At 54.8% G+C, this 23,652-nt stretch overlaps 2 protein-coding genes across 10 annotated transcripts in view; one reads left to right on the top strand and one right to left on the bottom strand.

Annotated features, from left to right (window-relative positions):
* Window positions 1-7,058: 7,058 nt before the first annotated feature.
* On the top strand, window positions 7,059-14,898 carry CORO6 (coronin 6). 6 transcript variants are annotated; one of them, XM_060204077.1, is made up of 12 exons: window positions 7,059-7,265; window positions 8,307-8,566; window positions 10,329-10,451; window positions 10,904-11,033; window positions 11,129-11,310; window positions 11,730-11,849; window positions 12,250-12,552; window positions 12,787-12,891; window positions 12,973-13,118; window positions 13,463-13,520; window positions 13,613-13,843; window positions 13,932-14,898. In XM_060204077.1, the coding sequence occupies exons 2-12, from the start codon at window positions 8,369-8,371 to the stop codon at window positions 14,052-14,054; spliced, it is 1,719 nt and encodes a 572-aa protein (XP_060060060.1). In that variant the 5' UTR covers window positions 7,059-7,265; window positions 8,307-8,368; the 3' UTR covers window positions 14,055-14,898. The 6 variants fall into 6 exon arrangements, with proteins under 6 accessions (XP_060060060.1, XP_060060059.1, XP_060060062.1 ...); XM_060204076.1 differs by having other exon boundaries at window positions 7,060-7,265; window positions 13,929-14,898; XM_060204079.1 differs by having other exon boundaries at window positions 7,062-7,265; window positions 12,250-12,369; window positions 13,929-14,898.
* Window positions 14,899-23,652, bottom strand: part of ANKRD13B (ankyrin repeat domain 13B) — a 42,147-nt gene continuing 33,393 nt past the window's right edge. Inside the window, exons 2-15 of one of the 4 annotated variants that reach the window (XM_007520440.2) lie at window positions 22,565-22,700; window positions 22,308-22,432; window positions 22,185-22,230; window positions 21,436-21,579; window positions 21,149-21,338; window positions 21,005-21,071; window positions 19,260-19,341; window positions 18,251-18,315; window positions 17,903-18,033; window positions 17,609-17,766; window positions 17,335-17,487; window positions 17,050-17,213; window positions 16,874-16,950; window positions 14,899-16,277 (exon numbers count right to left, since the gene is read on the bottom strand). In XM_007520440.2, the coding sequence (XP_007520502.2) occupies window positions 16,037-16,277; window positions 16,874-16,950; window positions 17,050-17,213; window positions 17,335-17,487; window positions 17,609-17,766; window positions 17,903-18,033; window positions 18,251-18,315; window positions 19,260-19,341; window positions 21,005-21,071; window positions 21,149-21,338; window positions 21,436-21,579; window positions 22,185-22,230; window positions 22,308-22,432; window positions 22,565-22,700 (1,779 nt within the window). In that variant the 3' untranslated portion in view covers window positions 14,899-16,036. Of the gene's footprint in view, window positions 16,318-16,873; window positions 16,951-17,049; window positions 17,214-17,334; window positions 17,488-17,608; window positions 17,767-17,902; window positions 18,034-18,250; window positions 18,316-19,259; window positions 19,342-21,004; window positions 21,072-21,148; window positions 21,339-21,435; window positions 21,580-22,184; window positions 22,231-22,307; window positions 22,433-22,564; window positions 22,701-23,652 lie in introns of all 4 variants that reach the window. The other 3 variants (XM_060204073.1, XR_009553147.1, XR_009553148.1) reach the window with 3 other exon arrangements.

The raw sequence follows: 23,652 nt of genomic DNA, 5'->3' as shown, positions 1-23,652 counted from the left end.
CACGTGTGCTTGATCAAGTGTCACGAGGGGGGGACGGAGAAAGTGGAGAGGGGTTGGAAGGGAACAGTGCTGATAAAAACACTGAACAGTTCTCATGGCTGCTCCTCATCACCATGCCTCAACACAGAGATGAGCTCTGCAAAATGCATTTCATTTTCTACCTCCCACACAGTAAAGACTGAATGGGAAATAGGATCACCAAAAATTATTTCAGACACTGTGACTCCAATCAAGTGACCAAGCTGGGAGCTTGCCTGGTCAATAAGGCTCTTGCCAAAGCCACCAACTAAATGTTAGGAGAATGAATAAGCAAAAGGATGAATGTCCCTCTGCCATCTGTGGTGCAAAGTGACTGCTCAGGGACAGCTGTCATGACCTGCCCCCGCAGAGACTACACTTCTGGGGGGGGGGGTGTCCTCTCAGGATACTAGTAAGAGAGACCTCACAATCTTTCAGCACAAGACACCTCAGCTCACTAACGGGTTTCCTTCTAGAAATGGGATATGACTTCCCAAAGAAACAGAAATGCTAACCCTCTCCCATCAGAAGAGAAATGTGACATCAGTGATAAAGGGAGGTGGGGGAGGGCACAGGGCTATTCACTAAAACAGGGTGGTCCCCACTTCTCTCTCTCCTTCCCCCACTCCACAGACCCATCACGCATCATGAGATACTTTATGATGCCATTTACATACACAGCAATAGTGCTATCTAGGAAAAGTTTAGTTTCCAAGTTCCAACTTGCTAGCAGAAACAATTAGCTAAAACTTCCAGAGGAAACACTGCCTTGAACTTAAGTTCTTGAACTTAAGTTCTTGAACTTAAGTTCTGCGGCCACAGGGTAGCTCAGCAGTAGAGCACATGCTTCTGTGCATGAGGCCCCAGGTTCAGTCCCCAGTATCTTATACAAGAAAGACAGAAACAAGTATGAGTATCAGTGCCCTGGCCTGTCTTCCTCACACAATAAAAAAGGGGAGGGGGGGTCAGATGGTAGTGCAGTGGGTTAAGCGTACATGGCACCAAGCGCATAAGGATCCCCGTTCGATCCCTGGCTCCCCACCTGCAGGGGAGTCACTTCACAAGTGGTGAAGCAGGTCTGCAGGTGTCTCTCTTTCTCACCCCCTCTTTGTATTCCCCTCTTCTCTCCATTTCTCTCTGTCCTATCCAACAACAACAACAGCAATAACAACAACAATAATGAGAAAAAGGGCAACAGGGAAAAAATGGCCTCCAGGAGCAGTGGATTCGTGGTGCAGGCACCGAGCCCCAGCAATAACCCTGGAGGCAAAAAAAAAAAAAAGAGAGAAAGAAAGAAAAAATTTTAAGCCAGTTCTTCATCCTGAGTAACATATCCAATAGGGGCACACCACTGGTCTCTGGCTGGAGCCAGAGTGCATGATGGAGAAGGCAAAGTCTTTTCATAAAACATTTCACTCTCTGAAGCCTTGGGGGAGCCAATGCACCCCAATCCCACCAGCAGTCATGCCACATAGGTATTTTTCTACAATTTTTAACTCTACTATTTTCACTCTGAAGATATGAACCATGCCTTCCAAATTCTTAATAAAAATGGCTTTTTTAAAAAATAGACATTTTGGGAGTTGGGCAGTAGCGCAGCGGGTTAAGCACACTTGGTGCAAAGAGCAAGGACCGGCGTAATAATCCTGGTACGTGGGGGTCGGGCGGTGGCGCAGTGGGTTAAGCGCATGTGGCGCAAAGCGCAGGGACCGGCATAAGGATCCCGGTTCGAGCCCCCGGCTCCCCACCTGCAGGGGAGTTGCTTCACAGGCAGTGAAGCAGTTCTGCAGGTGTCTATCTTTCTCCCCCCGTCTCTGTCTTCCCCTCCTCTCTCCATTTCTCTCTGTCCCATCCAACAACGAATAGCATCAACAATGGCAATAATAATAACCACAACGAGGCTACAACAACAAGGGCAACAAAAGGGGGAAAAATGGCCTCCAGGAGCGGTGGATTCATGGTGCAAGCACCGAGCCCAGCAATAACCCTGGAGGGAAAAAAAAAAAAAAAAGAATCCTGGTTCGAGCCCCCGGCTCCCCACCTGCAGGGGAGTCGCTTCACAGGCGGTGAAGCAGGTCTGCAGGTGTCTGTCTTTCTCTCCCCCTCTCTGTCTTCCCCTCTCTCTCCATTTCTTTCTGTCCTATCCAACAACAACAACGACAATAATAACTACAACAATATAACAACAAGGGCAACAAAAGGGAATAAATAAATATTTTTAAAAAAACCAAGCAATACCTGCTCTTTTGCCTAGCTGATAGATACCATCTTTCCCAGATGATAGGACTGGAGAGATGATGGAGGGAGAACTTCTGGCCTGTTTCCTAGTCCCAGACCCTTTCCTCTAGAGTAGAGTTCCTAGCTTTTCTTTTTTTCCCTTCAGGGTTATCGCTGGGGCTTAGTGCCAGCACTATGAATCCACTTTTCCTGGTGGCCATTTTTTTAATTGGATAGGACAGAGAGAACTTGAGAGAGGAGGGAGAGATAGAGAAGGAGAGAGAAAGACAAAGACACCTGCACACCTACTTGGCCATTTGTGAAGCATCCCTCCTACAGATAGGGGAGCCGGGGCTCGAACCCAGATCCTTGCACTTAGTACTATGTGCGCTTAACCAGGTATACCACTGTCCACCCCTAAGCTTCAGTTTTCTTTAAAGGAAAAGAAAGATTAGGGAGATAATTCAGACAGTACAGAGTTTGGTTGCCTGAGGCTACCGGGTCAATCCCTGGCACCTGTATAAGCCAGTGCAGAGCAGTGTCTGGATATATATGTGCCGTTATATATACATACATTTTTAATTGTCACCAGAGCTATTGCTGGGACTCAGTGCCTGCAAAATGAATGCAGGTCTCCCTGCAGTGCCCCCCCCCCTTATTTTTATTTTGATAGAACAGAGAGGAATTGAAAGAGTGGAGAGGAAGGCAGAGAGGGAGAAAGACAGCTGCAGCATTACTTCACTCTTTTTTTTAAATATTATTCCCTTTTTTTGTCCTTGTTTTTTATTGTTGTAGTTATTATTGTTGTTGTTATTGATGTCTTCGATGTTGGATAGGACAGAGAGAAATGTAGAGAGATGGGGAAGACAGAGAGGGGGAGAGAAAGACACCTGCAGACCTGCTTCACCGCTTGTGAAGCGACCTCCCTGCAGGTGGGGAGCCAGGGGCTCGAACCGGGATCTTTACGCTGGTCCTTGTGCTTTGCGCCACCTGCACTTAACCCACCGCGTTACCACCCGACTCCCTTTTTTTTTTTTTAACTATAAAAGCGTATTTTATTGTATGGAAGGAGTCCATACAATTGTATGAAAGTGTCCCATTATCCAGATGACAGGAGGTTAGTATCTAACATTCAAAGCAAAATCATAAAGCTCAGCAACAACAACAAAATCAAGCAACCTAATTTAAAAAATGGACAGAGGCTTTGTATAAACAGTTCTCCAGAGAAGGCATGCAGATGACTAACAGGCATTTGAACTTTTATCACCTTTTACTATTATGGAAAAAGAAATTAAAGCACCAATCAGATATCACCTCAGACTCAAAGGATGGCTATTATTCAAATGACAAGAAGCAAGTGTTGGAGAAAGTGGAGAGGGAAGGGAAGCTGTATACATCACCGCTGGTGGAAACAGAAGTTGGTGCTTCACCACTCTTGAAGCTTCCCCCTCCAGGTGGGTGCTGGGGGGTTGAATCCTGGTCCTTGCAAATAGTAATGTGTGTGCCCAACCATGCAGTCCCATTAAGTTTTTTAAAAATATTTATTCCCTTTTGTTGTCCCTGTAGTTATTATTGTTGTTGTCATTGATGTCATTATTGCTGGATAGGACAAAGAAAAATGAGAGAAGAGGGGAAGATAGAGAGGGGGAGAGAAAGATAGACACCTGCAGACCTGCTTCACCACTTGTGAAGCAACACCCCTGCAGGTGGGGAGCCGGGGGCTCAAACCGGGATCTTTCTGCTGATCCTTGCACTTTGCACCACCTGCACTTAACCCCCTGCATTACCGCCCAATTCCCTACATTAAGATTTTTTTTAATTATTTATTTATTCCTTTTTGTTGCCCTTGTTGTTTTATTATTGTAGTTATTATTGATGTTGTTGTTGAATAGGACAGAGAGAAATGGAGAGAGGAGAGGAAGACAGAGGGGGAGAGAAAGATAGACACCTGCAGACCTTCTTCACCGCCTGTGAAGTGACTCCCCTGCAGGTGGGGAGTCGGGGGCTCGAACGGGGATCTTTACACTGGTCCTTGCACTTCGCGCCATGTGTACTTTACCCACTGTGCTACCCCCCGACTCCCTCCATTAAGATTTTTTTCCTTTTTGTTGCCCTTTTTTAATTGTTGTTGTAATTATTACTGTTATTATTGATGTCTTCATTGTTAGATAGGACAGAGAGAAATAGAGAGAGGAGGGGAAGACAGAGAGGGGGAGAGAAAGACACCTGCTTCACCATTTGTGAAGCGACCCCCCTGCCGGCGGCTCAAACCAGGATCTTTACGCTGGTCCTTGCGCTTTGCGCCACCTGCGCTTAACTCGCTGTGCTACTGCTGGACTCTCTCCATTAAGTTTTTTAAGAGGAGAAAAAAAATAAAATGAAATAGAAGATTCCATTCCAGGGAAGAGACCACAAGTCAGATCTCTTCTCTGCCAACAAGTGACTCAGAGTTGGAAAGAACCTGACACAGCCCTCGTTGTTTTACAGAGAGTAAAAATAGAATGATTGAGCCAAGGCTAGCACCCCAGTTTTCTAATTAGATCAAGTACCTTTTGCTCTCTACCACAAAGGAGAACTCTCCGTTTCAGCACTTGTGAGCTAAAGTGGCACTGTCTTTCAAGGAGAAGCAGAAATGCAAGGTGCTGAAAAGCATGTGCCCATATAGATGCCAGACCACTTGGCTAGATAATCTCAGCTCCATCAACTACTGAGTGGTGAGTGAGTTACTTACCCCTCTTTGTGTCTCAATCTCCACATCTCTAAAATAGGTGTAATAACAATATCTACATCAAAGGCTGTTAACAGAATGAAATCAAAATGTATGAAACCCTTAGAACAATGTAAGCCATTGTTGTTAAGGAGCAAATGAATCAGAACTTTGACTAATTATGTACCTGAAATTTTTTTAAAGGATTTATTTATAGGTGATGGGAGAGAACAAAAGTATCACTCTGGCACATGAGATTCTGGGGGCTGAACTCAGAACCTCTTGCCAGAGAATCTATGTGCCTGAAATCTTTAGATAAAAAGGAGACTATCGGGAGTAGGGCGGTAGGGCAGCTGGTTAAGCCCAGGTGGTGCAAAGCACAAGGACCAGCGTAAAGATCCTGGTTCGAGCCACCTGGAGGGGAGTCGCTTCATAATTGAAGCAGGTGTCTTTCTCTCCCCCCTCTCTGTATTCCCCTCCTCTCTCCATTTCTCTCTGGCCTATCTAACAACAATGACAGCAAAAACAACTATAAACAAGGGCAACAAAAAGGAATAAATATCAAAAAAAAAAGAAAGAAAGAAACTACTCTCATGGCCCTCCAATACCATGAATTGTTACCAAAGCAATTTATTTTAAGATCTTTATTTTTATTTATGTATTTACTTATTTTAATGAGAGATACAGAGAGAGGGAGCAGAGCACTACTTAGTTCTGGCCTATGGTGGTGCTGGGGGTTGAACCAAGGGCCTTTGAACCTCAGGTATGAAAGTTGCTGCATAACTTTTATGCTATATCCTTAGCCCTTTGGAGCAGTCTTTAGTTTCTTTATTTCCCCAAGACGCATAATACCTGGATTCTTCGTGAGAAAAACAAAAACTGTAGAGATGAATGTTTTTTGAAGGTTTCCACCATCCTTCCTAGTCTCTTACCCTCAGTGCTGATTTCTGCCCACGGGAAATTGTGTTCTGTTGATTTGCTGGTGTGCCTAAAGCAGTGGAAGTAATAAGGGACACCACACAGCCCTCCAGGGCCTTATGATCCAAAGGAAGAAGCCCAGGCAGTGGGTGGTTTGTGTAGACGAGTTTTTCCTCTCTGCCACAAAGGTGAACTCTCCGTTTCAGCACTTGTGAGCTAAAGTCTTTCAAGGAGAAGCAGAAATTCAAGGTGCTGAAAAGCATGTGCCCAGATGCCAGACCACTTGGGTAGATAATCTCAGCTCCTGTTTGATTTTTTTTCAGACAGAGGCAGAGAGAGAGAGAGACAGAGACCGAGACCACAGAGCTAAGTCTTCCTTCAATGCGATGGAGGCCAGGCTCTAACCTGCGTCAGTGTAAGTGGCTCAGCCACGCGCCAGCCGAGTGGACTATTTTGCTGACGCCAGACACTCATTCTTCAATCCGGTTTCTTGTTATCTCTTCCTTAACCCTGGTCAACACTCAAAACTGGGAATCCTGGGGCGTGAGAGGGAGGGTTGGTCTCTAAGACATAGCTGAATATCAATTCAAACAAAGCCTCAGGAACTTTAGTAGTTAGGGCTTGGATCACTTGGATCACTTGGATAGTGCGCTGACTTGCCAGGTGCACTGTGCAGGTTTGAGCCCCGCCCATACTGCATTGAAGGAAAGAAACATCCGTGTTGTGTGGTGTCTATCAAACAACAACTATAGGAACTGGACTGGGAATCTAAAATAGGTCCCCAAAGCTAGGCTAGCCGCTTCCCTTGCAGCGGGTGCACAGGGTACTGGGTTCAGTCCAGGCCGTGGTCTCCAGGCTGCAGGTCCTCACGGGTCGCTATCACGATGAGCCGCAGTGACGGTCTGTCACTCACAGCCCCCGGGTCGGGTGCACTCGCGGCAGAGGCCTGGACCTGCGGGCGCGGCCGGGAGCGCCACTGCGGCAGGGACACGGCGCCAGTGTCCGGTCTCAGCGCCCAGACGAGGCCCGAGAACCCCAGCCCCCTCCCACCTAGGCCCGCCGGGTGGGGCGCGCACGCACAGCTCCAGCCCCGACGCCGGCCGCGCCCTCCCGCCGCGCTCCCGCAGGTCCAACGGGACCCACTTTCCCGCCGCTGCCGCCCCGCCCCGCCCCCCGCGCGAAGCCCCGCCCCCGGGCTGGTGGCGGCGGCAGCTGGGCCGCAGCGGCCGGCGGGGAGCTGCGGGCGGGCGGGGCGAGGCGGGGAGCGCGGCAATTCGGGGCTGCGGGCACAGTGCACCTGGACAGGCAGCACCCGCGCCCTGACGCCTCTCGGCCCCCAGGGCACCCCCAGCCCCTCTGCGGAGGAATCGCCGCGCGAGCGCCCCCCGGGCCGGCTCAGGACCAGGTACCCCCCACCCACTCCACGCCGGCACCCCGGGGCGGGCGCGGGCTCTGCAGGGGCCGGTCTGCGCACCCAGCTCGCTCCCGGCCGGTGCGGACTTGGCGTCGGTGTCTGTCTGACAGCGGCCCGCCCGCAGCGTCCGCACCTCCCGCAGAAGCGCGGGGCACAGGCGGGAGGCCCGCGGGGTGCGGGGAGGCCTGAGGCCTGGGGCCGCAGCACCGCCTGAAGGGCACCGGGATGCCCGGGCCGGGGAGGGGCAGGAGCCGCCGCTCCTTGGACGAACTCCGGGCTTATCCTCGGAAGGCACAGGGCAGAAGCCGCACCTCACCCTCCCCGCTCCACAGATTTGATGGGGGTAGGGGGCTGCTCGGAGGGTTAGAGACAGGGGTGCCAAGGACCCCACACACACACCTCCCAGGAGAGTGGACCCGCAGGAGAAGCGGACCATGGAGTGGACAGGCGTGTTGGGGAAGCCGGTGCAGACAGGGGTGGAGAAAGGAGAGATCTGCCTTCCTGAGTCCCCCTACAGCAGGGCACATAGCTGATGGCAGCAGTAGGGGGAAGGACTCAGGCTAGCTGACAGAAGGAACTTCTCCTGGGCAGGTGTTTAGAAAAAGACAGCCCCCCATCCTGAACTATACCAGAGGTGGAGAAGTTAGCAAGTTGAGGGTCTGCAGTGCTACCCCCCAGCTGACCGAGGTCCAAAGCCTCTGGTTCTGGATGAGGGAGCTGCTGGGAACCCACTTCCTGGAAGAGGTGCTCCTCCAAGGTTGGCAGCAGGAGGACAGTTGGCACTGAGACCCCTCCCCAGGCCGCTTCAACTCCCAGGCTCCTCTGTCACCCTAACTGGGGTCTGTAAGAATACAGCAGGCCCAAATTCTACAGCCCTTCACACTAAGTAGCCCTTTATAGGTGGTACAGAGCTTCACTATACTTTGTCACCCTGAAGAATGTTCCCTGCTTCTAGGGCGCTGTATGGATTTACACCTGATTCCTAGCCAAATCACCGCTGTCCCTCACCATCCCCTCCACTCCCTCTCACAGTTCACAGGACTACGGACCAAAGGCTACTCAGGACACTGAACTCTTCGTAGTTGGCCCCAGCCATGAGCCGGCGGGTGGTCCGGCAGAGCAAGTTTCGCCATGTGTTTGGGCAGGCCGCAAAGGCAGACCAGGCCTACGAGGACATCCGAGTGTCCAAGGTCACGTGGGACAGCTCCTTCTGTGCCGTCAACCCCAAGTTCCTGGCCATTATTGTGGAGTCTGGAGGTGGGGGTGCCTTCATGGTCCTGCCTCTGGCCAAGGTGAGGGATGGTGGGGGGCTAGGAAGAAAAGGGTGGGAGGACATGGGCTGGGGCTTTGGGACTCCAGGCCACAGTGTGTGTGTCTTCACCTGGCTCCTTCTTCAGCCAGGAGGGCAATTAATGGACTGGTAGCTTCCAGTCCCCCAAGCATCTGGGAGACAATCTCCCTTCTCCTTCCTGAGCAGCAGCACCACAATGGCCTTCCACCCTTCTCTGCAGCATCCTCCTCAGGCGGTAGTGATAGTTGGGAAGCAGTGGAGCCAAGGCCTGGACAGATTCAGTTTTGTCTCCTCTGATGCTGCACAGGCTTTAGATGGGGGATCCATCTTCCCCAAATCAGGGTGACCATGTGGCTAAATCACACCCCAGAGGAGCACACAGAGGACAGGAACAGGCTATTCCTATCTCCCCACTCTGGTTCTTGCAGTGAAGTCAAATCAGAATAAGAGCAAAGGGGCCAGCAAAATAGCTCACTTGGATAGTGCACTGCTTTGTCAGGTGCATGACCCAGGTTCGAGTCTTGCCCCCACTACATTGAAGGAAGCTTTGTTGCTGGAGTTTCTTTGACCATGCCTCTCTGTCTCTGTCTGAAACAAATAAAACAGAGCATAGAGCAGGGTGACAGGACACTGGGGGTACCAGCCAGACAGTGCCTGACACCTTTACTGAGTAGCCTCCTGCCCACTACCATCTCTACCCCCAGATGGACAACCCCAAAGCATGACCTTGACCTGGATTCTGGCCCCTACACCTTGTGTGTGTGGGGGTGGGGTGGGGGCACAGGTGGCAGGGTCAGAAAGAGACCTGACAATAGCCAATGACTCACTCCTGGACAATGCAGACACCATGCAAGGACACTATCCCCAGGGCTCAGATTTCAGCGGGAGCTGCCACCTCTCCAGTACTATTCCAATGCCAGGAGGCCACCCCACTCCCCTATGCCTGGCCTGGACCTACGCCAACCCCTACAAAGACCTCAGAGCCCCCACAAATAGCCTATGATGACCAAAAATAGGCCCCGACTGGGGGACAGCAGGCAGCAAGAGTTCTGGCTGGCTGCCTGCCCCATGGCAAGATATGCTTCGGGGTATAGAAAAAGACCACTGGGCGCTGCACTGCACTGTACATCACCTCAGCCTCTCCCACCAAGAACTCCCACACACATTCCAGCTGAGGGAACAAACCCAACAACAGCCTCTTCGGGGGCCAGGCGATGGCACACCTGGTTAAGCACACAGAGTACTAAGTGCAAGGATCCAGGTTCCAGCCCCCAACTCCCCACCTGCAGGGGGATGCTTCACAAGTGAAGCAGGTCTGCAGGTGTCTGTCTTTCTCTCTCCTTCTCTATCTCTCCCCTCCCCCATTCTCAGTTTCTCTCTGGCTTAACCGATAAAGTGGGAAAAATGGTCACCAGGAGTGGTGGATCAGTAGTTCTGGCACTGCACCCCAGTGATAACCCTGGAAGCAAAAAAAAAAAGTCTCTTCCAAGTAGGTGTTTCTGAAAGTGCACTGGACTGAGAGTTCAAATCCTGGCCTGCCAGTATCTCACTATGTGCTCTTGGCTAAGGCATCTCTTCTGTGTCTGATTTCCCACTATTGAGCGACTTCAGTTCAGTTCTGTCTGCCTTCAATCAATGAAGTACAGGCAGTCAGCTGGATGGGGTTGGAGGGGTCTATAAAGAGAAAACAGGTCCATTCCCTCCCCACCAAGAAAAAAATAAAGCACACAGGAGAGTGGCCCTCACATCTTCCTTCCCTCCAGACAGGACGAGTGGATAAAAACTACCCACTGGTCACTGGACACACTGCCCCTGTGCTGGATATTGACTGGTGCCCCCACAATGACAATGTCATCGCCAGTGCCTCAGACGATACCACCATCATGGTAGGAGCCAGGCAACTGCTGCCGGGCAAGTTGGGCAGGGGAGGGCCAGGAGACTGCCTTACCTGTGCTAGGGAAGGTGCCAAGGGAGGTGCTGGGTCCCAGGGCCAGGCCCTTCACTGCACCCAGGCTGTTTTTAGCTACATACCCGCCCCCTCCCAGGATGCACTGCTTAAGACTAATAATAGCCATGGTCAGCTTGGGGCCTGAAGAGCAGGAGGGCTGAGATCTGAAGTCTCCCCACTGGGGTGAATGGGAAGGTCTCTGGAGGGCTGGAAATGCCCCCCAAACCAGCTCTCAGCTGCTTCTGAACCTGATAGGCACCATCACATCTTGTCCAGCATTTAATCCTTACCACTCAAGAGAATCCAGAGGGTGGGGGCTTGGGAGGGGGCAGTGACACAACAGAACAGGATCCTCAACCCACCCACCCTGTGCCTTTTTCTTGTCTCCAGGTGTGGCAGATACCAGACTATACCCCAGTGCGAAACATTACGGAAGCCATCATCACACTAGAGGGTCACTCCAAGCGAGTGGGCATCCTCTCCTGGCACCCCACTGCCCGGAATGTCCTGCTCAGCGCAGGTCTGGGAGTCTAGAAAGGGCTTCCTACCACAGACGGGGCGGTGGGTGGGAGCAAAGGCAAGAACCCGGTGACAGCACCTGGCCACTCTGGGCAGGTGGTGACAATATGATCATCATCTGGAACGTGGGCACTGGGGAGGTGCTCCTGAGTCTGGACGACATGCACCCCGACGTCATCCACAGCGTGTGCTGGAACAGCAATGGCAGCCTGCTCGCCACCACCTGCAAAGACAAGACCCTGCGCATTATCGACCCCCGCAAAGGCCAGGTGGTGGCGGTGAGTGCCTGCCTGAACCCGACTCTCACCTCCCCGACCCCAATCCCAGAGACTCCCTCATCCTTGCCCCTCCACTATCTCCAGCCACAAATTTCTTCCCCAAGGGAGCCACCACCCGCCCGCATTTTTCTGGTCCGCTCCTCTTTGCCCCTTGCTTCATTTCAAGCTCAGAGCGCCCCTTCACTTGTGATTGATGAGGGCCCGAAGTGCAAACTGTCATCCCTCCAGGACTTGCATGAAGCCTGAGCTCCCAGACTCCTCTCCTCCGCTGCACCCAGGACCACCTGCCCGGGCCTGGGCGTGGTGGCTCGTGCGGCTCCTGCCCGCACGGGGACGCCGGGGACAGCGGGCGCACGTGCATGTCTGCGTGGAGCGCGGCGGGGCGGGCGGGCGCTCTAACCCACTAACCCCGCGAGCAGGAGCGAGCCCGGCCTCACGAGGGCGCCCGCCCGCTGCGGGCCGTCTTCACCGCAGACGGGAAGCTACTGAGCACCGGCTTCAGCAGGATGAGCGAGCGGCAACTCGCGCTCTGGGACCCGGTAGGCCAGGCCGCGCCGGGCGCACGCGCTCGCTCCTGGGCTGGCTCGGCCGCAGCGGCCTCCGGGGCCCAGGGGGGCTGAAGCGGAGCGGGGAGCTCCCGTCTGGGAAGAGCCTCGCTGCGACCCCGGGGAGCCGACACACGCCCCAGTGTAGGACTCAGCCTCGGAGCCAGCTGAAGGGCTCGGTATCTGCCGGGAGACGCGCGCCTCCCGCTCTCTCCGCGCCCGGAAGCTCTCCAGGCCTGGGACCAGCCGGGGGCCCCCAGGAAGCTGAGTACTTAGGACCCTTTTTGTCTACCTCCCTCCCACCCAACTCTGAGAGCTAGTGGCCTGGCCCACGGGGTTCCCCGGGACGGGCCAGCAGGTGACGCCTGTCCCTGTCTTCCGTCCCCGCCCCCAGGAGAGGTTTGCGGCCCACGAGGGGATGAGGCCCATGAGGGCTGTCTTCACGCGCCAGGGTCACATCTTCACCACGGGCTTCACCCGCATGAGCCAGCGAGAGCTGGGCCTGTGGGACCCGGTAACGCAGCTGGACGCTGGGGGTGTGTGCCCGGGGGGCTGGCATCACGGGAGAGGGCCCGCGCCCCACCCGCAGGCATGCCCGCCTGGGGAGGGCTGGGGGCCAGCGGCCCACCGTGCCCACACCCACCCCTGCCCAGCTGTGCTGCGTCGCCTGAAGGAGCCGTGCTGGCGCCCCCACCTGGTGATGCCGAGTCCCTGGGGGTGGTTTGCGGTGACTGCATGCGGCCACTGGGGGTGTACGCGTGGGGGGCAGGGCCTGGGGCTCTGTGCCCCCAAGCTGCCTTGGCAAAGTGTGGGGTTTGCGATGACAAAGAAGCGCACCGGAGCTTCAGGTGGTCCTGAAGTGGCACGGGCAGGGCAGAGCAGGGCAGGGCAGGGCTGGGCAGGGCTGGTCACGCCTCCTGTGCTCCGGCAGAACAACTTCGAGGAGCCAGTGGCACTGCAGGAGATGGACACAAGCAATGGGGTTCTGCTGCCCTTCTATGATCCCGACTCCAGCATCGTCTACCTGTGCGGCAAGGTGCTCGTGTCTGGGAGGGAAGTGGAGGTGGGAGATGTGGCAGAACCTACCCTGACGCGTCTCAACCCATTGGCTTTACAGGGCGACAGCAGCATTCGGTACTTTGAGATCACAGACGAGCCGCCCTTCGTGCACTACCTGAACACGTTCAGCAGCAAGGAGCCACAGAGGGGCATGGGTTTCATGCCCAAGCGGGGCTTGGATGTCAGCAAGTGTGAGATCGCCCGGTCAGCAGCTCTCACCCAGGGCCTTTGCCTGCTTCTTTCTGTCCCTGCTTGTAAAGGGGGAAAGACCTCCTTTAAGAGGGCAACCTATCTTTGCGAGAGTGGGTTTGGGAGGCCTGGCACTGGTTTGTTTTCAGTGTCAAGCCCGCCATGAACTAGCTTGGCATTCTCACCAGCTCAGTGCCCTCTGTGAAATGATAAACACTCCCCATTAGAGTCATTTTGCCAACTGGATCATGCGTGGCGCAATGCGTAGTAGGCACAGTAAGAGTCGGCTTCTGACCCATCCTGGACAAAAGTTAAGGGGGTGGGAGCCTGTAAAAGTGCTGAACCCCATCCCCTTCTAGGTTCTACAAGTTGCACGAAAGAAAATGTGAACCCATCATCATGACTGTGCCCCGCAAGGTGAGGGGCAGGGAGGTTTGGAGAGGATTTCCCAGGCAGGAGGGAGCCTGGCAGTCTGCTGACGCTCCTCACCTGTCCCCTCACCCCCGCAGTCAGACCTGTTCCAGGACGACCTGTACCCAGACACGCCAGGTCCTGAGCCGGCCCTAGAGGCAGAAGAATGGCTCTCCGGCCAGGATGCTGAGCCTGTGCTCATCTCGCTGAAAGACGGCTACGTGCCCCCCAAGCACCGTGAGCTCAGAGTCACCAAGCGCAACATTCTGGACGTGCGCCCGCCTTCCGGGCCCCATCGCAGCCAGTCGGCCAGCGACGCCCCCGTGTCGGTATGGCCCGCTCCACCCAGGCACAGTCTTCCTACCCTCTTGCTGCTCCACTGCCTGATACCACCTCTTCTGTCCTCCACCCTAGCAGCAGCACACGCTGGAGACACTGCTGGAGGAGATCAAGGCCCTTCGCGAGCAGGTGCAGGCCCAGGAGCAGCGCATCACAGCGCTGGAGAACATGCTGTGCGAGCTGGTGGACGACACAGATTAGCCACTGGCTCCCAGAGCTCGGCTCCTGGAGGGCAAAGCAGGGTGGGGCTCCAGGACTCTGCCCAGCCTCGGTTTGAAGTTCTGACCCCACCTCTCTGGGCTGTGGCTGGAACTGAACTGGGAAGTAACTTCACTCAGACCCGACCTGGCCTAGTGCCCACCTGGCCAAGGGCCTCTTCTGCTCAGGACTTAAGCAGGAGGTGGCCTTGGGGGAGCCAGGGTGACAGACTCAGCCAAGGTGCTGCACAGTGTTAGTGCACCTCTTGGGGACTTTAGGGGACTGGGAGGGATAACAGAGGGCTCTGAACTTAACCTCAAAGGGGTGGCAATTTGAAGGGTCTCTTCCAGAGTGGCTGGGGGGAAAGCACAGCACTTCTCCATCCATATAGTTCACTTGATCCAGCCCCAGATGGGTGGCACCTCACATTTGAGAAACACAAGCTATTAGCTATAGAGCAGGCTCCACGGGCTGTATCCAGAGGTCTCTTCCTTCTTTCCATCCGCAGGGGAAAGGGCACCTTTCTTGCAACACCCCAGCTGGAGAACGTAATAACTAGTGTGAACCAACAGGTTTGCACCCACACACCACCCCCAGTTCCCTACTGTGGCCTTGCAACTAGAAGGAAAATAAGACCTTACTGAATGAAATGTTTACCAAGTGCTCAGTCTGTACCTCCAGCACAGGGGTGAGACCCTGAAGCTCGGGGTCCCCTGACAACCACCACCCTTGGCTGGGGCCCCACCAGGCAACCTTTTACCTCAGAGCCCTCCCCCACTGCGGTGCAGAAGAAACACCCCACCCGCAGCTGGGCTTTCTTCCCCAGTAAAGCCAGGTAGGAAAAGCCTCAGGTTTGAAGCCTCTTTTATTTGTGCCTCAGAATTAGTCTGGTGCCCCTGGCATCAGGGAAGGGGATGAGAGGAAGTTTTTCTGTGTTCCTTTCTTCTATCACTTGTGCATTCCTTTTAAGCCTTCCTGGCAGAGGCGGGAAGACCAAGCTGAGAACCTGGACAAGGGTGTGCAGTGGGCCCCTGCCCCTGGCAGGGTCTGTGCTTCTGGGGGGGAGGGCATAGGGCAGGAGAGAGCCGGGGGTTAGCACCATTGGATGAAGGGTTTTACAGTCAGCCCCTCAGTTGAGGGCAAGTGGGACGCACAACCACGGAGGGCTAGCAGCAGCTGGTGGGGAGGGGTGGGTGGTGTTGCCAGGGCCCTGGGGGACCCCTTTGTGCCCAGTCTAGTGTAGGTCTAGTTGCCCCCAGTCCAATCTGCCCCCGTTGCCAAAAACCATGAGAGAGCCAGGCCATTCCCAGGCCGGAGGAGGGGCACCTTGGGCGCCCTAATCGCAAACACCTGCCTTAGGATGAGGAGTCCTATCTCTGACCGCCCAAGGAGAAGCTGGGACCACCCTGAGACCCGGGAGGGGTGTGGGGGCTGGGGGAGCCGGGCACCCCGCTAAGTGCACTTGACGCTGAAATGCCGGGGTGGGGGAGAGGCTGGGCCCTAGACGTGCTGGTTTGTGTCCAGGACAAAGCAGCAACACAGCACGTGGGGAGCTCAACTGCCTCCCGGGGTGAAGAGCGGAGATGCAAAGGCTTTCACGGGCAGTGTCCTGGAGTGGGGTCGCTGAGCGGAGGAGGGCCGGCCAGGAGGAGCAAGGAGTGGGGACACTGCTCCTCTAACGACCCCGTCCGTCTCCCCTCAGGACCACCGGGCTCTGCCCTTGGACAGATCTGAGCCCCGGGGAGGAGGCTGGGGGTTAGGGTACAGCAAAGCTGGGGGACACGGCCGTGCCAGCTGCCTCCAGGGCCCTGGCCCGGAAAGGTACCCCGTGCCAAACCGCTCCCCCTCTGGCGCTCTGTGCTCCACCAGGCCCCTGAGGCGGCGGCTCCAGTCTCCAGCTGCAGTTCGGAGGGCAAACCGGCAGGGGCTGACCTCGCCTCGGGGTGGGTCGCGGGTGGCGTGGCCCAGGGCGCCGGCAGGGGGCGCTACTGCTCGGTCAGCGAGAGCCGCAGGATGCGCTGCAGCTCCTCCTCCTCCAGGCGCGCGCGCCGCCGCCGCTCCTCCTGCTCCTGCGCCGACAGCTCCATGGCCAGACGCAGCTGCTCGTCGTAGCTCCGGAACACGTGACCGCCCGCGCCGGGGCTTGGCCGCCGGCTGGGGACCGGCGTCCTTGACGCCAGCGACGCTGGGGAAGCGGGCGGGCGCCGCGGCGTGGGCGGGGCGCTCCTGGGGGCGGGGAAGATACGTCGAGGGCTCCCAGACGCACCTGCCCATAAGCGGGGCCAGGAGACAGCGTGGCGGCCCCCGAGGTGGAGGCTGCGGCTGCCCGTGCCAGCCCTTGGCGCCGGCCTCCCTCCTCCCCGTGCATCGTCTAGAGCTTGGCCGCCTCTCCGTGAGCGTCTACAGTGAGGGCTGGAGGGATGCCGCTCCCTGACCACCGCCCATCCGCTGCAGAGCCGGCAGAGGGTGGGGACAAGGGTGGGGACAGACGTTGTCTGGACACACGGAGGGTCCCGGGCCAGGTGGTGTGCACCTGCTTGGGCGCACACATTACCATGCACAAGGACCCAGGCTCAAGCCCCATCTGCGGGGGAAGCTTTGCAAGCTGGGCTGCAGATGTCTTTCTCCCTCTCTATATTCCCCTTTCCTCTCGATTTCTCTGTTTCTATCAAATGACATTTTAAAAATACACAGAGATGCCACGGTTTCTCTGGACCAAGAAGGCCCCTCAGCATGGGTGCCCCCACCCAACTTGAAAGGATGCCAGGGTGCTCTGGATTGCATGCTGGTGGGGGGGGCTCTCAGGACTGGCTGGCACTGACCTGTCCTGCCGGCGGCTCTCGTAGGACATGGGGTGAGTGCCTGGCTTGCTGTTGGTTAAAGCCTCCCAGATGGTGACCTGGTATGACCAGAACGCCAGGGGGGCACAAGGTGTTGTGGGCCAGTCAGCTCCACCATCAGCAGCGCAGTCCCCCACCCGTGAGGCCTCGGGACGCACCTGATCATACTCACTGCCTGCCTCTAGCAGGCTCTGCTGGATGGCAAACTGCAGCAGGTCATCATCCTCATCGCGGGGTGCCACCTCCCGCTGGCCGCCCAGCACGCTGTAGCCACGTGGGGCCTCAAACAAAGTGGGAGAGATCTCACAGCCACGGCAGGAGGCTGTGGGCACAGGGCTGGGGTCAGAGCACAGGCCAGGCCCAGCCCTCTGGCCTGCATCCTGGGAGAAGGCAGGCAGGTGCTCTGCTGGGGAGGGGAAGTACAGAAGGCAAAAGGGTCTCACTTGATGAACTGGAGCTGCTGACGCTGGAAGAGTCGCTGCCTGGGGAGGGGGTCTCACTGCTGGGGCTGCCTCGCACAGACGGCACCGGCTCGTCACAGCCATTAAGGTTCCCAAAGGTGATTCGGGCATTGAGGATGTGGAAGATCGGGATTTCTGAGGATCAGGAAACTGTCAGGTGCCACCACCCACCCCTCATGCTCTAAATTCCCCTTTGCCTCAGCTAACGGTAAGTGCCCAACAAGGACTAAAGGGCAGTGGGGATGAGGGGCCTCACCAATCTTGACGGGAAAACCAGGAGGCAGGCGCAGGGTAATGAAATCCCGGAGCTTGGCGAAGAGAGCATTGCTGACTGCCATGAGGTCAATGATGGGGGCCACCTGCTCACACAGGGACAGGGGGTGCTCCTCACACAGCCACAGCTTGGCCTTGAACCTGCCACCCCCCCAGATCCCAAAGTGTGAGGAACACTGCAGAAGCCATGACCTCCCAACACCTTCTGGAGCCCCTGTGCAAACCTGCCCTGCCCGCCACGCCCCACCCTACCACCAGCACCAACAAGGGATCTCACTTCTGTGTCTTGGTGGTTAATTCCATGGGGCGCCCCATGTCCCGGTTGCCAAGCTCAAAGTTGGGGTTGAAGTACTCTTCTGCAGTGATGGCAGTGGGGTTGGCTTGGCTCAGAGTCTGAGTGATCAGGGTCTGCACCACAAGGGGAGGGGACCCATGAGTCCTTCTTGGTCCCTGACACCAGGTCAGCCATTTTGGTATCATGGGCCCCAGTGGTCCTCCCATCACTGCAGAGCTGACATGGCCGGGGGCTTTTTAAAAGGGGGTGGGGTCCACACAAGCCATACCAAGCCTCCTCCTGAGGCATATCCACACCTCTCCAGGGGTACCCCCGCTGACACACACTCACCCCATTCTGGGGGCCCCCGTGCTGCTCAGCGATTCCCAGGAAGGACTGTAGAGGTGTCTTACAGCCTACGAGAAATATGGCCTCTCAGAGGACACCGAGGCCTCAAAGATGACAGTACTCAAGACCTAGGGAGGAGGCTGGCTCCTGACATACCCAGGCACCTTCCTTTGGAGGTGACTGAGGACTCACAAGGGCAGTGGTCAGGGCCACTACAAGCACAGCTGGAATAAAGCAGGCCTGGGGTTCAGGAGAAAACTCTAGAAGCATCACTCTCCAGGTTGATGATGATACTGGATTTAAAAAATACCTACTTTGGGGGCCAGGCAGTGGTGCACCTGGTTAAGTGCACACACAACAGTGCACAAGGACCCGGGTTCAAGCCCCTGGTCCCCACCTGCATGGGAAAGCTTCATGAGTGGTGAAGTAGGGCTGCAGTTATTGGTGTCTCTCCTTGTCTATCTCCCCCTCCTCTCAATTTCTGTCTCTACTCAGTAACAAATATTTTTTTAAAAAATACCTATTTTGGTCATCAGTTTGGGGTATACACATGTATGTGGAGATTTTTTTCTTCAATCATTTCCATATTAATGATTGCATCTTGCTTTCCTGTGGAGTAGTAATTCTATCTTTCCATGTCAGACAGACTGATTGATACCCAGAGTCAGGTGTGGGGTCAGCTGGCACAGACAGCAGGTATATCTGGTCATGGGATGTCTCCCTAGACTAGAACGGCCAATAAACAGCGTACCTAACATTTCTCTCCTCCCCCAAATCCACTGCAGATATTAGTACTATAAAGTCTCGGCTTCTCCACTGAGCCCAAACGCTACTTTAAAATCTTCTTAGTGCTACTCTAGGTAGCCATGACCAGCCATTAGGACCTGGCGTTTGACTTGAAATCTGTTTGCCTGAATAAGCATTCCTGGCTTTTTCTAGGTTGCCAGAAGGAATGCTGATGGAAGCACTCTGGTGGGGCTGGTCCCTCCCCCATCCACGTCTGCTTCATTACCTTTGACCTTGCCCTTGTGCTGTTCAGAAAGATGCTCTGTCCGCGTGCGGGTGATGAGTTCCACGTTGGATGCCCCATATACCTAGGGACAGATGAGGAACAGGCTCTAAGACAGCTGTGCTCCCCTACCCCCATCCCTACAAAAACATTCCTTGTAAGGAAGGCTGGGTAAGGGGAGTTGTTTGTTCTAATCTCTAGAATTCTGGAAAAATAAATGTATGAAGTCATTCATTCATTCTCTTATACACTGAACAAAAGATTCTATGACCTGCCTTTATGTTCCAGGCTCTGGGGAGGGTTTCAGGGATACAGCAGTGAACAAGCACCGGCTGGTGTGATCCCTACCCTGGCAGGCGAGAATTCTACCAGTGAACCATCCATGCCTGATCCCTACCCTGTTTAGGTTCATGGACTGTATAGAGAGATAAGAAAATGGACAGCTGTGACGTAATGTGATACATGCACTGGTGGGGAGAGCAGAGGACTTGGAGATGAAAAACAGAAGCCTCAACCCAGCCTACAAAGCAGGGCAGGTTTCCAGGAGGATACAGCAATCCAGATCCTTGCGGTCTCTGTTATTCCTTCATTCCTCACTAGAGGACAAGAGTCCTCCATGGGCAGTGTGGGGTCCCAGAGAGACCAGCACGGACTTCTGAAGGGTAAAGACCGCTTTGGGGGCCGGGTGGTGGCACAGCTGGTTGAGAACACATGTTACAGTGCTCAAGGACCCAGATTCGAGACCCCAGTCTCCACCTGCAGGGAAAAAGCTTTGACAGCAATGAAAGCAGGGCTGCAGGTGTCTCTCTGTCTCTCTCTCCCTCTCTACCTCCCCCTTCCCTCTCGATTTCTGACTGTCTCTATCCAATAAATAAATAAAAAGATGATACAAAAAATTAAAAAAAAAAAAAAACAGCAAGGCTGCTTTGGAGGGGGGCTGGGCAGTGGTGTAATCTATTAGCACACAGTACTGTGGATTCAAGCCCCCACTCTCCACCTGCAGGGGGCGCTTCACAAGTGGTGGAACAGGTCTCCACAGGTGTCTATCTCCCTCTGTATCTCCCCTGTCCCTCTGAATTTCTCTCTAGCCTATCAAATAAAATGAAAGAGGTAAAAAAAAAAAAAGGAGAAAGTAGCTGCTGGGAGTGGTAGATTTGTAGTGCTGGCACTGAAGACCAAAGAGGGTATTATGAAAAGGTTCAATAAATCTCTGTGAAAGGGGAATAATAATAGCACCTTCCTGGAAAAGTGATTCCATTACATTTAAATTAAAGGAGTGTGTGATATATACACAGATGTGTATGTATGTGTGTGTATATACACATATGCCTGTGTGAGTATATACACATATGTGTTAAGTGTGAGCAAAGTGCCTTGAGCATGTGTAGTAAATGCTCAGGGGCTGGCAAAATAGCTCACCTGGTCACTGCATTGCCATGTGTGAGGCCCACAATCAAGTCCAGCCCACTCACAACTAAAGGAATCTTCAGTGCTGTGATTTCTTTCATGTGCTCTTTCTCTCTCTGCCTCTTCCTCACTATCTCTTTATCTTTAAAAGTCAGCCTGGAGCAGTGAAGCTCTGGTGATGACAAAAAAAGTGCTCAATGAAGTCTGGCCATTCTCCTCAGCTGCCGCTTCATCTAGTGCAGCCTTGCTCTGCACCTCCAAGGCTGAGGAAGGTGGTCGGGAAACCATGTCCGCATAGGAAGGCCTGTGACCTGGTCTGTGCCTGGGAGCTATGCCCTCACCTTGGCTTCATACCCATTCACCATCTCTGTCTTCTCACTGCGCCAGCCCAGGATGCCGGTCTTGTTCCTGTGGAAGCAGGGTGGTCCAGGTGAGGGGGTCCTCTGCCGGGCAAGCTCCAGGCTGCCAAGGCCATTCCCACTCACCTCTCGAAGGAGATGTTCTTGGTGTCGAGTTGTGTGGTGACCACGGGTGCTGTGAGCCGACTGAGCACCTGCTCCTCGGTGGGCTGGGCGGCAGCCAGCAGCAGCTCACGGTCCTGCCCCGCCAGCGCTAGGGTCTCTGTGTACACCACCCGGCGGTCGTGGTCAATCTCCATGACCACAGCACTTGTGTCTGTTGTCGGCAACAGGGCAGCACAGGGGTTGGGGTGGGGGAGGCGTGGGGCTGCCTCCCAGCCTCCGCACCCCGTGCCTGGCCCCACCTGCCTGACCTTGGCCTCTGAAGACAAAGCTGCGGTTCCCTCGCTGCCACGTCATGTGGTCAAAGCCCAGCAGTGTGGTGTCTACCCGGAGGTTCTGCCCACTCTTCCACACTTTGTAGGTGTCGCTAGGGCAGATCTTGGACACCAGAGGCACTAGGTGGGAGAGACAATCAGAGGTGTCTTTGTTTCGTCTGGGCTGTGCAACCTCAGGGCAAGGGGATTAGAGTCTATGATGTGACAGGGAGCATCAGCCACAGCCCCCAACCTCCCTGACACACACACACACACACACACACACACACACACACACACACACACCAATCTCTCAGAGCTGGGCAACTTCAGGGGGGGACAAGCATCTCTTAGGCACCACCAAGTCATCCCTGGCATCTACCATTTGTGAACTGACCCACTGGGTCTTTCATCCAACAAATATCTGTTGATACTGTGTATGCCAAACAGTGTTTCTGTCACTGGGAATACAACCTTAAACAAGAGCAGGACCCTGCCTTCATGGGGCTTCTCTTCTAGCAAGGACTGATGGGTAATAGACAAGTCATTACAGAAAGAGACAGACATCATAATAAAGGAATTGAGACAGTGTCTGGCAGGGAGGTGTTGGCACTGAGCTAAGAACTAAAAGATGAAAAGGCACCGTGGGAAGAGGCAGTGGGAGACGATTCCAGGCAGGGGAACAGTGGGTGCAGAAGCTTGAGATGGCAGAGTGCCTGGAGAGGCTGCGGGTCAGCCCCTCTTACCCCAGCTAGTGAACTCCCATTTCATCTCCACGTAGAAGTCCTGCGCCTAAGAGGAAGAAGAGAGCAGCTAAGCCTGTGCTGGAAAGAGGGCTCCAGAGGGGGGGCTCAAAGGCTGGCCCTCACCTTCCGCAGCTTCTCCAGCAGCACCGGGATGCCTGCCAGCCGCTTCACCACCCGCTGGTAGTCCCGGTACCGTAGCACCAGCTGCACCAGCTCCAGGTCCCGGGTACTTACAGCCTCCTGAAGCACTGGGGGCATAGGGATGGGACGGCAAGGTTAGAGGGCAGGACCCTGCGTGGGGCTTCCATCAGCCAACTAGAGGGAGGTGCGTGATGCTGGGGAGAGCCTAGCCATGGAGCCAAGTGAGCAGGGGTGCCCACCTGTCCAGCCGCTGCGATTCTCCCTGCCCACATCTGCACCATGTGCCAGGAGCACTCGGGCACATTCGAGGTGTCCCAGTGTGGTGGCCAGGTGCAGGGGAGTCCGGCCACGAGGATCCAGCTGCTCGATGTCCGCCTGGAGGAGGAGGTAAAGACATAGCCCAGTCACTTCTGAGGTGGTCAATCTGAAGCCAGAGGCCTCCAGGCAGGCAGCAAACACTTGGCTGCCCTATCCCGCCCACCTCATGCGGCACTGGAGAAGATACAGAGGAACTGGACCGGGGCTTGTCGCACGGGCAGGGAGAAGCTGAGAAAGGGAGGGGCATCTCTCCTGCTCACTTAAGTCCCCTGATAGGGAGGAGGCCCTGCGGGCTGTGGCATACCCACTACAGCATACATGTCACAATATACAAAAACGAGGTTCAAGTTGCAGGTATCACTTTTCTCTCCCCTCTCAAGTTCTGTTTCTATCCAATAATAATAATAATAATAATAATAATAACTTATTAGTAGTATATATAACTTTAAAAGAGTAAGTCTGGGGCTGAAGGGTGATCTGGAGAGGTTGTTGGACAAGGAGGACACCCAAGATAGGGCCGTCCTAGGTGTCCAAAAAGACTTTCAGGAAGGGCCATCAGTTAGATCACTCACATTATTGGTGAGTGAGGTCTAGCAAATGGCTCAGTAATGCATTGAATAGAATAAATAGGGAGCTGGGTGGTCATGCACCTTGTTTGAGTGCACATTACAATGTATAAGGACCAGAGTTCAAGGCCCCACACCCCACCTGCAGGAGGAAAGCTTAGTGAGTGGTGAAGCAGATCTGCAGGTCTCTCTCTCTCTCTCCTCCCTTCCCCTCCCCCTCTTTTGCCTTCAAGGTTATCGTTGGGGCTCAGTGCTGGCACTATGAATCCACTACTCCTAGAGGCCATATTTTCAATTTTATTGGATAGGACAGAGAGAAATTGAAAGGTGAGGGAATGGGAGTCGGGCGTAGCGCAGTGGGTTAAACGCAGGTGGCACAAAGCACAAGGACTGGCGATGAGGATCCCGGTTCGAGCCCCTGGCTCCCCATCTGCAGGGGAGTC

This window comes from Erinaceus europaeus, chromosome 12 (assembly GCF_950295315.1).
Source record: "Erinaceus europaeus chromosome 12, mEriEur2.1, whole genome shotgun sequence".
Classification (NCBI taxonomy): Eukaryota; Metazoa; Chordata; class Mammalia; order Eulipotyphla; family Erinaceidae; genus Erinaceus; species Erinaceus europaeus.
This window is presented reverse-complemented; position numbering and strand designations above follow the sequence as displayed.